We start from the raw sequence: 17,576 nt of genomic DNA, 5'->3' as shown, positions 1-17,576 counted from the left end.
AGCGGCCGCCCGGCACTGACTGCAGGGGAGTAGGGATGGACTAATTGGACTGTGCCCGTCGCTGATTGGTCGTAGCAGCCATGACAGGCAGCTGGCGAGACCAATCAGCGAATGAATAACCGTTACGGAAGTTGAGGACAGACAGACGGAAGTACCCCTTAGACAATTATATATATATAGATGAGCTAGTTGGACCTTTTGATTTGAAGAGGGGCTCAAAATCAAATCTCAAACCTACTTCCACTTTCTACAAGGAGTGATGCAGTAAAAAGTCTGCATCTTTCAAGGAAATCTTGATTTTTATGCAGGACAATGCTCCAACACTTGCATATACTGTAAGTACTGTACTGCTATTCTATTTAGAACTTGCGGGCTGATTCTGACAGCTGCCTTACAGTGCCTTGCAAAAGTATTCAGCCCCTTGGAACTTTTCAACCTTTTCCCACATATCATGCTTCAAACATAAAAATACCAAATGTAAATTTTTGGTGAAGAATCAACAACATGTGGAACACAATTGTGAAGTTGAACGAAATTTATTGGTTATTTTAAATTTTTGTGGAAATTCAAAAACTGAAAAGTGGGGCGTGCAATATTATTCGGCCCCTTTAGCTTAATACTTTGTTGTGCCACCTTTTGCTGCGATTACAGCTGCAAGTCCACTTGTTGTTGATTCTTCACCAAAAATTTACATTTGGCATCTTTATGTTTGAAGCATGATATGTGGGAAAAGGTTGAAAAGTTTCAGGGGGTTGAATACTTTCGCAAGGCACTGTAAATATCTATTGATGCATACCATCAATCTCTGCCCAAGAAGTCACAATTGCTCGAGTGGAAGGAGCTTTAAAGGGAACCTGTCACCCCCCCCCCCCCAGGCGTTTGAAACTAAAAGAGCCACCTTGTGCAGCAGTAATGTACTAAATAACTTTCTTCAGTCCTGGAGGCAGGCCTTTCCCCCCCCCCCTGCTGTAGACGCCACACAACCATCACTCCAGTCTTCTTGGCGCCGGGCACCGCCTCCTCAGCGCTGTTTTGAAATCAACCAGCACCTGCGCTCTTTTGTCATGCCTTGGGCAGGCGCAGTGAGCGCTGCCCGTCCTCTATCCTCATATGCAGTCTAGCTGACTGCGCCTGTGCGGCCGCCCTGCCTGTGAATCCCAGCCCCGCAGTGTCTTCTGATTTATTCATTTCGCCCAGCGCCATGAAGACTCGAGTGACGGCTGTGTGGCATCTGCAGCAGGGGGGGAAAGGCCTGCCTCCAGGACTGAAGAAAGGTATTTAGGACAAATTGCAATACGGATTATTTCTGCAGTTACAGCACCAATAACTAAAAGAGCCACCTTGTCAGAATGCAGCATTACTGCTGCACAAGGTGGCTCTTTTAGTTTCAAACACCTGGGGGAAGGGTGACAGTTTCCCTTTAATGCCTTTTGGCATTTACACCTTACTGGCAGAATAAGCCATTCTGATGGCCTCTCTAATCCACCCTTCAAAAGTGCTTTTTGATAGGTTAAGCCCTTTCCTAGCACCCTGAAAGGACACAAACAACCATTGGGTTTTCTTCCACCCTTTAGTTTAGAAAAAAATAATTGCAATCAATTGCTTCTTATAACCATCAACAAGCTTCTTCCACCTCTCAACTGGAATTTTGGACCACTCATCTTTGCAAACTGCTCCATGCACGTCTCTCAAATATGAAGGGTGCCTTCTCCCAACATCAATGAGGTGAATATCTCAAGTGCTGGGGCCTGAGCCAGCAGCGACTCCGGCACCTGGCCCCCATAGCGCGCCAGTGTCCCCCTGCTCAGGACACTGGCACCTGGCCCCCAGCGATGAGAGGTGAGTATGTCTTTTTTTTTTCAACAATAGATTTTTATTGAAAATTTACAATTTACATGTAAAATGATAATAAGGGAAATATCAATACAGAGCTGTAAATGTAATCCATATAATAGTGCATACAAACAGCTAACACGCAGTCATGCGAACTAACAAAAGTGGGGGACAGGGGAAGGGGGGGGGAAAGCCCGAGAGTATAAGTGTGTTACGTTCAGAAACTATAATAAGTTATTCTGAATCCGACTGGACGTTGTTGGTTAAGTATAGTACAGGTGCGGCAAAAGGAGTATGGTTAGTATATTCCGCCCAGGGGAGCCATATTTTCTCAAATTTACCAACTTTGTCTGTTAGAATGGCCAATAATTTCTCGTTGATCATCTACCAAGACAGGCGTGTTTTGACTGCGGAAAAGTCTAAGTTTGTTTTTTTTCCAAGCCAAACAATGGTTTGTTTCGTTGCCAAAAATATGAATGTGATAAGGGCTCGAGTGTGATTGGGGATGTTAGGGATGCGTTTGTTGAGTAAGGCCTCCCAAGGTTTTTTTTTGAGGTTTATATTTGTTATAGAGAAAACTAAGTGGTAAATTCTAATCCAAAGCCTTCTTACAATCGGGCATAGCCACCATATATGGAACATGTCTCTGTAATAATTATAGGGGATAATTCAGGAGACTCTTTGCGTGGAACAAGACAACAGGACACAGTTTTATAAGTGGTAAAGTTTATATTATCACACGGTGATTCAAGCAGGTGCAGAGAGAAACTCAAGTCCACAACACTTGGTGCAAATAATAAACGCAGCTTAGCAGTCAATAGAAAACTTCAGAGGTAGATGCAAACAAACAGAAAGTCTATGAAGCACAGTTATTCTTGAGGAAACTTGACACGAATAGATCCTTGACTTAGTCCAGACACAGATAGATATGCTATTAGGCAGTTCAAATCATATCTTAGCTCAACCAGGGAGGCCTGGATAATAGTCTCAGGTTATAGCAAAGCAGCAGCAGCTTACATGTCCCTGCAAATGCAGATGAAGTAAACACGAGCAGCAGATGAAGGAGGATTACTGAGCACTGGTGTATGCAGCAGGAACTCAGAGCAGAGTGGCAGGATCTCCAACACAGGTTCACAGGAGCAGGTGCAGGTGCAAGGCCAGGGAGTAATCAGGAGCTGGATGCAAAGCAGAATAATCTAGCACAGACTGAAGGCTGGGGTGGAGTTTTATAGCAGGAAGACAAGTGCACATGAGACCAAAGATGCCATGTTGGAAAAGGGCAGTAATGCACAAAAGGTAAAAAATGTTCAGAGTCCTGACCTTACTCCCTCCATAGAAGCGGCCTCAGGATGATCCTGGACCTGGTTTTTCAGGGAATCTCTGATGAAAACGAGAAATCTTCTGTTGGGCATTGATGTTTTCCACAGGTTCCCAAGAGTCTTCCTCAGGGGGATATCCCTGCCATCTTATCAGATATTGGAGCCGATTCCTGCGAATCCTGGAATCAATAATTTCCTCCACCACAAATTGTTCTTGCCCATCAATCAACACAGGCTGCGGAGGTGGCACAACACGTCCCTGGAAGGTATTAGGAGATACAGGCTTTAGTAAAGATACATGAAAAACTGGGTGTACCTTCATTGTCCTAGGTAGCTTCAGCCGGCAGGCCACAGAGCTCACAATACCGTTGATCTTGAAAGGGCCAATGAATTTCTGTCCAAGTTTTTGTTAAGGAACGTTTAACTTCAGATTCTTTGTTGCTAACCACACGGAATCTCCTACCTTGAACATGGGTGCAGGTTTACGGAATCTATCAGCCGATTTCTTATAACGTTTTTGAGCCATGGTCACGGATTCCTTCAGAACCTCCAGATTTTGTCTCATCGTAGTCAGCCTTTCCTCCACTGCTGTAACCGGAGAATTAATTGGAGACCTAGGTAAAATACACGGATGATAACCCAGATTGGCAAAGAAAGGTGTAAATTTAGTGGAGGCGCTCTGAGAATTATTATATGAAAATTCAGCTAACGGCAACAACTCCAACCAATCATCCTGGAGATGGCTGACATAGCATCTTAGATATTGTTCCAGCGTCTGGCTGGTATGCTCAGTCTGACCATTTGTCTGGGGATGGTAAGCAGAAGAGAGACAGACATTAATATTGAGTGCAGAGCAAAACCCCTTCCAGAATCTTGAAGTGTCATGTACTCCACAGTCAGAGATGATCTCATCCGGCACTCCATGCAACCGAAAGACATTCTGTATAACCAAGTTCACTGTATCTTTAGCAGAGGGGAGGCCGGTGCACGGAACAAAATGAGCAGCTTTAGTCAGGCGATCAACTACCATCATGATTGTATTCATGCCCCCCGATGTAGGCAGCTCCACAATAAAGTCCATTGATATAGACCCCCAAGGGCGGGATGGAACAGGTAATGGTTGTAGAAGACCCGTAGGTGCCACATGAGGAGTCTTGTAACGGGCACATACCTCGCAAGAGAGAACATAGTCCTTGGTATCCTTCAGGCAAGTTGGCCACCAGAAGAATCGGCTCAGGAACTCTTGTGTCTTCTGTACCCCCCTGTGACCAGCCAACTTGGAGTCATGTACCAACTTGAGGATCTGCAGACGGACGACCTCCGGGACGTAGATACGTCGATCTCTGAACCACATGCCACCCTTAAAGACAAGATTAATATTCACAGGTGGGTTGGCCAGAAATACATCACCTTCATAGGCCTCCCTGCACTCCTTCCACAAGTCCTGATCGTGGATAACTCCGATGAAATTGGCATCAGATAGAATGGTCTTGGACGGGGCTCCAGGTACGGAATCCGCAGCATGGATTCGGGATAAAGCATCAGCCTTCCCATTACGAGAACCTGGACGGTACGAGATAACAAAGTTAAATTGATTTAAGAATAAGTTCCAACGAGCCTGACGAGGAGAAAGACATCTAGCAGATCTAAGGAACTCTAGATTGCGATGGTCAGTTAGCTTTATGATCTGTTATGCAGCTCCTTGCAGATGATGCCTCCATTCTTTGAAAGCCGCAATAATAGCCAGCAATTCCTTGTCTCCCACGTCGTAATTCTTCTCTGCTGAGGTTAGTCTATGGGAAAGGAAAGCACAAGGATGTAGCAGACCCTTCTCTCCAGTTCTTTGGGAGAGAATAGCCCCCAAAGCATTATCAACAGCGTCCACCTCCACAATGAAAGGATGTGTTGGATCTGGGTGTATCAACAGCGGTGCTGATGTGAAACAGATCTTCAGCCGATCAAAAGCTTCTTGAGCCTGTGATGACCACTTAAAGGGCTTTTCCTTCTTTGTCAAGGAAGTAATGGGACGGACAATATCAGAAAAATTTCAAATGAAGCGTCTGTAGAAATTTGCAAAACCAATAAAACGTTGGACCTCCTTAACGTTCTTGGGTGCCGGCCAGTCAAGGATAGCCTGAATCTTACCAGATTCTATGTTCAGCCCCTGGGGAGAGATGATATAATCCAAGAACTGTATCTCAGAACGTTGGAACTCGCATTTCTCCGGCTTGATATACAGTTGGTTCTCTTTCAGATGTCTTAAAACAGTTTTGACATGTTCTTCATGTTCCTGTAGAGAGTCAGAAAAGATTAGTATATCGTCCAAATAGATCACCACAAACTGGTCCAACAAATCTCTGAAGATGTCATTAACAAGGTGTTGAAATGCTGCAGGGGCGTTACAAAGCCCGAAGGGCATCACAAGAGATTCAAAGTGTCCATACTGGCATCTGAATGCTGTCTTCCACTCATCCCCTGGACGAATACGCACCAAATTATAAGCCCCACGAAGATCCAGCTTAGAGAACACCTTAGCATGGCGGACTCTTTCCAGTAATTCGGGAATCAGAGGCAAAGGGTAACGGTGTCGTACGGTTACCTTATTGAGTTCCCGATAGTCAACACAGGGTCTCAGGGTCCCATCCTTCTTCTTTACAAAAAAAATGGGTGCCCCTGCTGGTGAGGAAGAAGGACGTATGAAGCCTTTGGCCAGATTTTCATCAATATACTCCTTTAAGGCTTGAAGCCCAGGTGCCGCCAAAGGGTATACGTGACCAAAAGGAATATATGCCCCAGGAAGCAACTCAATGGAACAGTCATAATGCCTGTGTGGAGGAAGCTGATCTGCATTCTTCTTGTCACAGAGGTCAGAGAACTCTTTATATGCTGCAGGTAAAGGAAATACCTGTACATGTGGTTCCATAGCCGTGGACTCAGGGACAGCTTCTGTTAACGCTGAGTTGCTCCTTGTTGGAAAGATAATCTCCTTTGTCTCCCAGTTGATAATTGGGTTCTGAGAACGCAACCAAGGAATGCCTAAAATCACAGGAAAATGAGGAGAAGAAATTAGCAAGAAAGAAAGTTGCTCCCGATGATTAGGCTCCAACAAAATTTCAAGGGGTACGGTCTCCTGATCCACAGGCCCAGAGATTAAAGGTGACCCATCCACTGTTTCCATTGTAATTGGAGAGGCTCTTTGCTGAATTTTAATACCATGTTCCTTGGCAAATGCGATATCCATGAAATTGCCACCTGCACCAGAGTCAATCATAGCTGAACTGGAAATCCACTTTCCTGAACACAGGATCTTAATAGGGAGAGAACAGTGAGAGTTCTTTTCTTTCAGCTCCTTGGGGGGTGAAGTCATAGAAAGTGAATGGAATACAGCGTTTAAAGGCAGGCTACATTCAGAGATGTCAGATTCATCATAACAGTTGTCATACTCCCCTATTGCTGCTAGCACCTTGTTAGGCCGTCTAGGACACTTAGGACAATTGATCAAGAAGTGGTCAGACTGGCCGCAGTAGAAACATAGACTTTCACAAAGGCGATGCTCCCGGCGCTCATTGATCTTGCGTCTCTGAACGGAATCAATTTGCATGGGCACCTCCTCCACTTCCTGAGATGTTTTACCTGCAGGCTCTTTGGAAGGAAGGGAAAAGTTACAAATACGGTTATATGCAGCAAGTTTCTCCTGCCTACGCTCAGTAAGGCGAATGTCTATGCGCACACAATGCTGTATAAATGTCTCTAGTTCTTGTGGTGACTCTGAGCGAGCTAGTTCATCTTTTATAATACTAGACAGACCCCTTTTAAAAATAGGCAATTGTGCATAACTGTCCCAATTGGTATCTACCGCCAATCTCCTGAATTCAGTGGCATACTCAATAACAGAACGTTTAGCCTGGGGTCTTTACCCCAGGCTAAACGTTCAACAAAGCAGATTCACAAAACAACAAAGCAGATTCAGCGGTTGCCCGGCGATTAGGGTCATCAAACATTAATGCCATAGCGGCCAAGAAATCATCCAAGTCATTTAACCGTGGGTCACGAGACTCAATCATCGGATTCGCCCAGGCGAGCGCTCGTGAGGTCAGTAGCATTATTACACACAATACTTTGGATCTATCAGTGGGAAAATGGTCAGCATGCACATCAAAATATAGCATACATTGATTCACAAAGCCACGAAATTTGTCGCGATCACCATTACATCTGAATGGGGGCAACTTAGGTGGGCTAGCTGGTGGCGATTGCCCAGAGGGTAAAGTCACTTGTGCAGCTAGTTGCGTGCTTATGTCCTGAAAAGCCCGTCCATACTGGGACTCTATGCCAGCAAGTTTGTTTTCCTGGGCTGCCATGCGATTGCTTAAGTCCTGCAAAGTTTGTCCAAACACTTGTTGATTGTGTTCAAAGCTTCCAAACTTCTTTTGCAGACCTTCCACATCTTTCTGCAGTGGTCTAATTATGGAAAACATCTGCTCTAATCTGCTCTCTGCCGTCATTGTTCCAGCAGTCTCCTTTTTTTTATGGCTAGATTATCCTGTAATAATTATAGGGGATAATTCAGGAGACTCTTTGCATGGAACAAGACAACAGGACACAGTTTTATAAGTGGTAAAGTTTATATTATCACACGGTGATTCAAACAGGTGCAGAGAGAAACTCAAGTCCACAACACTTGGTGCAAATAATAAACGCAGCTTAGCAGTCAATAGGAAACTTCAGAGGTAGATGCAAACAAACAGAAAGTCTATGAAGCACAGTTATTCTTGAGGAAACTTGACATGAATAGATCCTTGACTTAGTCCAGACACAGATAGATATGCTATTAGGCAGTTCAAATCATATCTTAGCTCAACCAGGGAGGCCTGGTTAATAGTCTCAGGTTATAGCAAAGCAGCAGCAGCTTACATGTCCAGCAAATGCAGATGAAGTAAACACGAGCAGCAGATGAAGGAGGATTATTGAACACTGGTGTATGCAGCAGGAACTCAGAGCAGAGTGGCAGGATCTCCAACACAGGTTCACAGGAGCAGGTGCAAGGCCAAGGAGTAATCAGGAGCTGGATGCAAAGGAGAATAATCTAGCACAGACTGAAGGCTGGGGTGGAGTTTTATAGCAGGAAGACAAGTGCACATGAGACCAAAGACGCCATGTTGGAAAAGGGCAGTAATGCACAAAAGGTAAAAAATGTTCAGAGTCCTGACAGTCTCCTGTTGAGTTGCATCCTCTGAAGCAGTTTGGGGAATAGTTAGCCACTGCCTTAGCCACTCTAGCTGGGGTCAGGTACCAGCGGGTCAGCACTTTATAGTTGGTTTCTAACATGAGTGTATTTAATATTCCTCCAGGGAGGAGGACCAGATTTGGGACCACTCCAAGTCAGTCAGGGTAGACCCGATATCAGACTCCCAGCGAGAGGTATATTTTAAACAATGCCTATGGGAAGGGGCATTAATATAAGAGTAGAGGAGAGATATAGTTCCTGAGGCATGTGGGCTTTGACGACATTTTTGTTCAAAAGGGGTAATGGAATAGAGAGGGGTAGAATTTTTTAGTAAGGAGTTAACAAATTTCTTTAGTTGTAGGTAGCGAAATATTTCTCCGGGAGGGAAATTATATTTTTCTTTTAGGACTGGAACTGGGATAATCCCATCGACATTGAAAAGTTGATGAACCCTGGTTATACCTGCTTCAACCCACCTATGAAAATTTCTAATAGATCCCATGCCTGGGGGAAATAGGATATTGCCCCAAATGGGAGCGAGAGGCAAAAAGGGTGAAATTAGTTGTGAAGAGTATTTTAACGCATCCCAGGTTATAAGAGAGTGTTTTATAATGGGGTTCGAGATATGTTTGCGTTGGGTTGGAAGAATCCATAATACTGTGTCTAGGGTACTAGGCTGCATTTCAAAAGCTTCAAAAGATAGCCATAATGGGGGTTCAGTGTAGGCATGGTATAGAGTCAGTTGGCCTAATTGGGCTGCGCGGTAATATTTCAAGAGGTTGGGGACTCCCAAGCGTCCTTTTAGATGGTGACGGTGTACAGTAGCTTTGTTAACCCTAGGAAGACCTCCCCTCCAAACGAAAGTGTCTATTAATCTTTGAGCCATTTTAAGGAAATGTGAAGGGATAGGGATAGGCAAAACACGAAATAAGTAAAGTAATTTGGGGAGGATAGTCATTTTTGGTGCACGTACTCAAGAGAGATGCAATTTCTCCCATGATTGGAGCAAAAGACAAAGTTTCCGGAGCATAGGAGGATAATTAGCCACGCAAAATGGAGTCTAAGTTAGCTGTCAGTTTAACCCCTAAATAATCTAATTGATTAGTAACCAATTTCAACGGAAAGTTGTACTGAAGTTGTGTTACAATAGACTGTGGGGGAGATATGTTCATGGCATAGGATTTAGCAGTGTTTATCTGTAGACCGGATATGGATTCAAAGTTTTCTAAGATTTGTAGAAGGGCCGGCAAGGATGTCTGCGGGGATGATAGAAGAAGTAGCATGTCGTCTGCAAACAAAAAAAGTTTGTGAGAGACTGACACCACTTCCACTCCCTGTACTGTGTATTAGAATTAAGGCGCATATGAATAGCTAATGATGCAAACGCCAAAAGAAATAGTAGGGGTGAAAGAGGGCAACCTTGCCGGGTCCCTCTACTGATAGGAAAAAGTGTAGAGGAGAAGCCGTTGTATCGTACGTAGGCGGATGGATAGCTATAGAGAGCGTAAATCCAAGAGAGAAAGTGGTCAGGAAATTTCCATCTCCGCAAGACCGCAAACAAATAGGGCCATGAAATAGTCGAAGGCTTTTTTGATGTCTAATGACAGTAACATACTTGGTGTGTTGCGGTGTTTGCAGAGGTGCAGCAAGTGAGAGACCCTCCGTATATTGTCCGAGGCTTGTCTCCGTGAGACAAAACCCACTTGATCTTTATGGATTAAAGTACCTAGGCCAGAGTTCAACCTTTGAGATAGGATTTTAGCTAATATTTTAAGGTCTACATTAATAAGAGATATTGGTCTGTAATTAGACCAGAGTAAGTGGTCTGAGTTGGGTTTAGGTATCATAGATATTGCGGCAATTAATGAGGCTGCACCTGGTTTGTTGCCGTCTCTCATAGAGTTGAAGTAATTAGTGAGATGAGGGATCAGTATGGGAGTGTATTTTTTATAATAGAGGGCCGTAAATCCGTTGGGACCGGGCTTTTTATTAGTTTTCAGGTGTTGAATGGCTAATTCAATTTCGCTTGAAGTTACGGCTTGGTTAAGGAGTGCGATCATATTGGAGCTGAGGGCCGGAAGAGGAATAGAATCTAAAAAATTCTCTATCGTTTCTGAGTTTGAGGTAGTTGCGGCCTTTTACAGCTGCCTAAGTTTTTGTTGAAAAATATGGGTAATTTGCTGTGGATTGGTTGTAATACCAGCAGGTGTGCGTAAACATATGGGGGGCCTAGGTTAAGGTAGGCATTTTAAACGGCAAGCTAAGTTAGAGTTATTTTTGATGTTGAGAGCATAGAAGCGTTGCTGTGACCATCGTATGGCCTGATCTGCGTTCTCAGAGACGATGGTCTAGTTCTGTACGCGCATGGAGAAGATCTCGGTACGTCTCGAGACACTAAGGCTGACACCCTGCTCTCTAGTTCAGCTATCCTTGCGTTTCTGTCTTTTTTCTTATGAGAGGCCTCTTGAATGCAGAAACCTCTAAGCACTGCTTTATGTGCTTCCCAAAGGGAGATTGGTGAAGAAGCTGATTGTTGATTCAAGGAAAAATAATCATCAATATGATTTTTCAGCTTTTGAGTAATATCGGGATAAGAGAGCAGTGAGTCATTCAGAGCCCAGTTGAATGAACGGGGCCGTGGGTGGAGTGTCGAGCATGTGAGTAGGTTTGGGGAGTGGTCTGACCAAGGGGTAGAATGAATGGATATATTTGAAACATTTGGAATAAAGGAAGGATGAACAAATATATGGTTGATTCTAGTGTAGACTAAATGGCATGAGGAGAAATACGTATAATCTCTATTGGAGGGGTGGACCTCTCTCCATAAGTCTACCCAATGGTATTGGGAGAGAAGTTTATTAAGGGCGGATGTGTCCGCAAAAGGGTATGATGGTGGGGGAGTAGAGGAGTGGGGACTTAATGACTTATCAAGGCTAGCTTTGAGTATACAGTTGGAGTCTCCACATAGTATTGTGGTACCTTGGGCATGTTCTACAACTAATTCCAATAGTTGGGAAAAGAAAGCAGCTTGGTGGGTATTAGGGGCGTAGTAAGAGACAATAGTCACCAATTCATCTGATATTGAACCTGTCACCAATATATAGCGACCTTCTTTATCAGCTACTGAAGACTTAAAAACAAAGGGGACAGATTTTTTAAAGTAGACAGCGACTCCTTTGGTTTTGTTTGGGGCGTTCGCCAAGTAGAAAAGTGGGTAAAAAGTGGACATGAATCTAGGGCAGGAGCTAATTGAGAAGTGCGTCTCTTGGAGGCATACCACGTCTGCCTGTTTGGATCTATAATAATGGAAGGCCTTAGTGCATTTGTGGGGGGGAATTAAGGCCCCTCACATTGTGATAGGATCGTTAGTGGCATGTTGGAAAGTTGTTAAACTTGCTTATGTAACTTGTTAGTTGTGATTTATTGGTAGAAGTAGAGAAATTATTATAAAATGGACCAAATAGGTAGCGTGTACTCGGGCAAGTAGTGGGGATGGGAGGTGGGGTGGGCAGAACAATATCTATAGTTCGGATAGGATAAGAAAAACCTGTTGGGGGGAAGGGGTAAGTATGTTGTTGGCTAAGCACAATGTGCGAAGCAGCAGTGCGTAAGGACACTGTGGGATCATAAGGGTCTGTTAGGGGTAGCGCAATGAAGTGTATGTAAGTATAATGAAATACGGGATTATAAACGAGTAGGTGGGTTAAATTAAACTGGAGATCCAACTCAACAAATTTAGGGATAAGCTTTTCGTATCACTAGGGTGGTTGGGGATAGAGGGCGCAGAACATATCTCAAAAAGTAACAAATATATCTAACAACATAACTTGTTAAAGCCAATATATGGCCTAGTATACTATTTGGAACCTGGCTGCACATTTGAGTGTACGACATATCTCTAAAACCTAGTAAACGATAGAAAAGAGGAAAAAAGAAAAAACACTGTGTAGATTCATGAAATAAACATAGTCACTTGTCTGACGTGAAGATCAAGTCGAAAGGCACTCTCAGTCCAGAACTTCGGTAGAAGCGAAAGGTGCAACAGCTTCTGTAGGATGAATGGTGGAGCTACACACTCCAGGAACATCTGTAATAACAAACTGAGAAAACATATATAACCATTTTGTCCCAAGGGACATTGTAAAGTGTAGGCTAACATGTTACAACTGAGACTATAGGAATGACTTATAAAGTAGCCTATAGAGTATCATAGGCTCGAAGTAGAGCTAGTGTTTAGGCAACTCATCATGGAGGAGCCGGTGGATCATGTGGGCTGGAACGGTGGTTCCCAGGCCGAGGCCTCGAAGAGGAAGATGGGGGGGATGAAGGGGGATCCATGAGTTGTAGTTTAGTCAGACAACGGCACGCTCCTTCAGGGGAAAGAACCGTATGGACCATGTCAAGATGAGAGAATATCAATTTAAATGGGAAACCCCAGCGATATTTGATGTTGTTGGAGCGTAGAACCTCCAGGTATGGTTTCATAGCTCGTCTTTTGGCGATGGTAGTAGGGGCCAAATCTGGGAGCAGCTCATATGGGTGGCCCTGGAATACTAACGGCACCGACTTTCTTGCCGCTTGTAAGAGTTGTTCCTTAGTTTTATAAAAATACAATTTAAGGATGATGTCCCTTGGTGGTCCTTCCGGTTTACGTTTACTCAGGGCTCTATGGATACGTTCCATTTCCAGGCGCTCGATGGAGATCCCTGGTAAAAGTTATTGAAACAGAGCCGTTGCGGTGGACTGGAGATCGGTGATTGTTTCGGGTATGCCCCTAATTCTAATGTTGCTCCTACGAGCTTGATTTTCAAAATCTTCCAGTCTATTTCTAAGGGTGTGGATCTCGTCATGTAGCATCTCGATATCTTTTTCGTGAGTAGCAAGGTTTGCAAGGGTGGAGTCCATTTTATCCTCAAGGTCAGAGGTATGGGAACCGAGCTCTCTGATCTCTTTAGTTAAGTCTTTGGTCAATTTATCTGACATCTTAAGTAATTCGGAATGTAAGATAGATTGAAACTGTAATAGTAAAGCCAATTGGTCTGAGGTTGGGGTGCTAGAGGTTTTTGTTGTAGAAGCTGGAATCATTTCAGACTCTGCACCATCAGGTATAGACGTGTTAGGCTTCTTTCACACTTCAGTTGTGTGGCGTCAGTTGGGTCCGACATCGTGGCGGATCGACGGATCCGTCAAATTTCATGCAAAAACGGTTCTAACGGATCCGTTTTTTTAACGGATCAGCTGCCCTAATCCGTTAAAAAAACGGATCCGTTAGAACCGTTGCGAACGTTTTTACATCCGTTGCAACTGTTTTTTGACGGATCCGTTTTTTAAAAGGGGAGGATTTCAATGTGATTGGCTACTGGAAACTTCTGGAAAACTATATATAGCGTGTATTTACACCACATCTTTGAAAGGTTGTAGAGAAAGTGGCAGAAATGGAAGGAGTCCTGGCGAACATTGCAAAGATCTATGCAGATTTTACTTTTGAGGCAAATCAGTTGGCAGTCAGCGTTCGAGAGAGGGAGGAACGAAGACTGCGAATCCTACGGCAGCGGCGTAAGAGAAGGCTGTGGATCCATCCCATCACAGCACAACGTATGACCCGTGGTGTTTATTCCACGCTTTACATGGAACTAAGGGAAAACCCTCAAAAGTTCTTCAATTATGTGAGGATGAGAGCTGAAAATTTTGCATTTTTATTGGGCTATGTGGAAGACTGTATACGGAGACGAGACACCCAGATGCGATTCTCAATATCACCAGCAGAGCGTCTCATGGTGACTATTCGGTAAGTCATTTTTTTATTAAATGATTCTCATTCATCAGACTTATAACTGTGTTGGTTTTTTTTGTATTTTTTTTATAAAGTATTGTCTTTTCTTTTTGTTAACAGATTCCTTGCAACTGGAGAGTCCTTCTCATCCCTCCATTTTCAATTTCGACTTGGGATATCCACCATCTCGGGGATCATCAGAGATACCTGCCGGGCATTGTGGGAGTGCCTACAAGTGGAATACATCCCAGAGCCATCACAGGAGAGGTGGCTGGAGATCGCCCAAATTTTTCATCAGATTTGCCAGTTTCCAAATTGTGTTGGAGCAGTTGATGGAAAGCACATAAGGATCGTCAAACCTTCAGGCTCTGGGTCACAGTTTTATAACTATAGGAAGTATTTCTCTATTGTGTTGATGGCCATAGCTGACGCACAATGCAAGTTCATCGCTGTGGATATAGGTGCGTATGGACGTGCAAATGATTCACAAATCTTTAAAAATTCACCAATGGGGCGCCGTTTATATGGAGAGACATTTGATTTTCCGCCCCCTAGACCTCTCCCTGGAACCACCGGTCCACCGTTACCATTTGTTTGTGTTGGAGATGATGCCTTCCAGCTTTCCCCACATTTGCTTAAACCCTTTGGAAGTAGTGGACTGACCCAGAGGAAGAAAATTTTCAATTACCGTTTAACCAGAGCACGCAGAGTAGTGGAATGTGCCTTTGGCATCCTAACTGCCAAATGGAGAGTGCTACTAACTGCCATTAAACTGCAGACTGAAACTGTCGATGATGTGGTCAAAGCGTGCGTTGTCCTGCATAATTTTGTTCTATCAAAAGAACAAGTTTCCCTGGAGGATAATGTTTCAGAAAGCACCTTACGGGATTACCAAAACCCCACTTTTCGCAGTCCAGTTGCAGTCTGCAGAATGCGGGACAGTTTTGCAGACTACTTCATGTCTCCTGCAGGATCAGTTGACTGGCAGTATGAAATGGTGTAAAAAATTTATTTATTTTTATACTTGTAAAAATACCAATTTTTGTTTGCATACAAAATCTTTTTACTTTAATGCAGCATTGTATGTTTTGCAACGGTACCCTTTAAACACTGTTAATGTTACTATTGCCATAACCTTGGTGACTTAAAAAATTAAAAGAAAAAAAAAAAGAAAGACAATAAAAAATTTTTTAAACCAAACAACTGTTTATTTATTGACTTTTACAGATTCTCATAGTTTTGGGTGGAGATAGTAGCGGAGGGGCTGACAGGCGGGCGGACCACGTCGAGAGTGGGGGACAGGACATCACGGGGAGGAACAGAAGTGGAATGGGTGGTGAAAACATGAGGTTGTGTAGAGACTTGAGGTGCAGATGTGGTGTGTGTGAGGTATGAAGGTGTTGCTGGGATTGATAACGGAGAAGTTAAAGGGGAAGAATGGAAGGGGGACGTTAAAAACTGGGAAAGACTAAGGGGGGAAGGAACAAATGACGAAGGAGTAGAATGGACGGGAGGAGGACGTACAGGAGGAGGACGGATGGGAGGATAGACGGTGGATTGAGAGGGGAAAGGTGTTGACACATGAAGGGTAGGTGGAGGGGCATGGGATATCGCCTGCGCTAGAGCAGTGTGGCAGCCTTGCATCACATGCATCTGCAGGTCAGGAGTTAGATTTTCCATGTGCCTGAGGACCGCCTGAAAAAAACAGTGCCTTGGTGACTGGTTTGCATCTGATTGCATCCTATCAAGACGACTGCTGAGTTCAAGTATGCTTTTGTTAAGCATATTGTACCCAGCAGACGTTTGCTCACTCAAAAGCTTGATGGCACTGTGAAAGGATGCATTCAGATGCAAAAAGTCAGGCGCATAGCTCCTTTCCTGACCTCTCTGGCGCTGCCGTCCTGACCACAAAGTTGGTCTAGAAGTTGCGGCAGTGGCAGAGGGGTGGGGTAAAGGGAACTCTAACTCATCACCTGCAGCTTCAAGTGACGAAGTCCGCCCTGCTGCTCCAGCGCTGGTGGATGAGGCTGAGGGATCAAACAAAAGGGTAGGTGCAGAAACAGAGGGGTCGACGTGGTCCCCGGTGGCGGACTCTCGAGGGATCGCTCCAGAGGGCTGCAACTCTGATGCAGGCTCCCGAGTGCTGCAGAAAGTGCTGTTAAAGAAGAAGAAAAAAAATATTAGTATCTTTATATTACAATTGCCCTTACTGCAAAAAAATTGAAGGTTACACATTTTTTCAGTTTGACTGAAAATATGTGGTGTTGAATATTTACCTTCTGCTCAGCAGCGTCGACCGTAGGAACGACAGGGCTCTGGCATGTTTGTATCTGCTCCTGCGTCCTCTAGATCCACTCGGGGCCTGCATCTCCTTATTAAACTCCCTCTTGAAGCGATCCCTGATTGACCGCCACCGCACGATAATCCTGTTACCTGGAAAGAGATAGCAAAAATTGGTTACTATACACCACATTAAATCATGCTAAAATAAGGTTATGAAGTGTGAATACTTACGCGCTAGATCCTGGGCCCCAGCATCGAGTTCCTCCCAGTTATCCATAACAGCACTGCACACTTCCTCCCATAGCCGTCGGGTGATTAACTGGTCAGCATGGCGGCGGTCCGACATGTTCCACAGCGGCTCCCTACTTTGTACTGCTTCGATGAGGGTGTTCACATCGATGCCCTCCTCTTCATCATCTTGTTCGGGAGCACGCTGTGAAGCCTACGAAAAATATAACAATAAAAAGGGAAAGATTACAACACATGAATTTTACATTTTACTACACAACAAAACAAAAAGGAACTTACTCTTCGGCGACCGCCGCGATTATCATTCCGACGACTATGGGAGGTGCTTTGAGGAACTCTATGTCGAGCCCCGGATTGTGAGGACTAATAAAAAAAATTAAAAAAAAAAAAATTAATAATGTTCTTAGATTGAGGCATATGTATTGTGTGTGCTGTCATGAATGTTTGTGTTGGGTGTAGTGCATTGTATGTGAGGATCGGTCTGTTCAAAACTTACACTATGCGCTCCCGCTCCTTGTCTTTCTCCACCCTGTCCGTCTCCTTCTGTAAGCCCCTCTGCTTCATATTCCTGTGAATACAGAACACATAAAGGGTTAAAAAACAATGACCATAGTTGTATCACCAAAAAATTTTACAGAACAAAAAAAAAAAAATACAATACCTCAGTTTGCTGCTGATGTGCTGGGGGGCTCTCAGAAGAAGACATTATGGTCTTTGCGTACCTCTTGGTCCCAAGTATCTGTAAGTATACAGACAGTTCTAAGCTACTATACACAAGGATAGATGCAGCTGTAGGATTTAACAGTTACATCTTTTTTAAAAACTTTTACATTTCATCCCACACAAAATGAAATTTTTTTTCTAACCGTCATACTTTATATGGTAGATATGC

General features: G+C 44.0%; 2 protein-coding genes across 2 annotated transcripts in view; one reads left to right on the top strand and one right to left on the bottom strand.

Moving 5' to 3' along the window:
• TRIO (trio Rho guanine nucleotide exchange factor) overlaps positions 1-17,576 on the top strand; it is a 3,555,343-nt gene that overhangs the window by 3,424,303 nt on the left and 113,464 nt on the right.
• Positions 9,625-16,973, bottom strand: LOC143782241 (uncharacterized). Its single transcript, XM_077269475.1, has 3 exons — positions 16,667-16,973; positions 16,429-16,585; positions 9,625-16,307 (listed from the first exon to the last, which is right to left on the bottom strand). The coding sequence occupies exons 1-3, from the start codon at positions 16,779-16,781 to the stop codon at positions 15,374-15,376; spliced, it is 1,206 nt and encodes a 401-aa protein (XP_077125590.1). The 5' UTR covers positions 16,782-16,973; the 3' UTR covers positions 9,625-15,373.

The sequence above is a fragment of the Ranitomeya variabilis genome, chromosome 6 (genome assembly GCF_051348905.1).
Source record: "Ranitomeya variabilis isolate aRanVar5 chromosome 6, aRanVar5.hap1, whole genome shotgun sequence".
NCBI lineage: Eukaryota > Metazoa > Chordata > Amphibia > Anura > Dendrobatidae > Ranitomeya > Ranitomeya variabilis.
The sequence above is the reverse complement of the archived record's forward strand: the minus strand, read 5'-3'. Positions and strand labels throughout refer to the sequence as shown.

Excerpts from the sequence above, each read along its gene's own strand:
- LOC143782241 (XM_077269475.1), bottom strand. The coding sequence starts at position 16,781 with ATGTCGGACCGCCGCCATGCTGACCAGTTAATCACCCGACGGCTATGG. Across the intron at positions 16,586-16,666 it reads TGGGGCCCAGGATCTAGCGC|GTAACAGGATTATCGTGCGG; the intron begins GTAAGTATTCAC and ends ATCTCTTTCCAG. Across the intron at positions 16,308-16,428 it reads TCGACGCTGCTGAGCAGAAG|CACTTTCTGCAGCACTCGGG; the intron begins GTAAATATTCAA and ends CTTCTTTAACAG.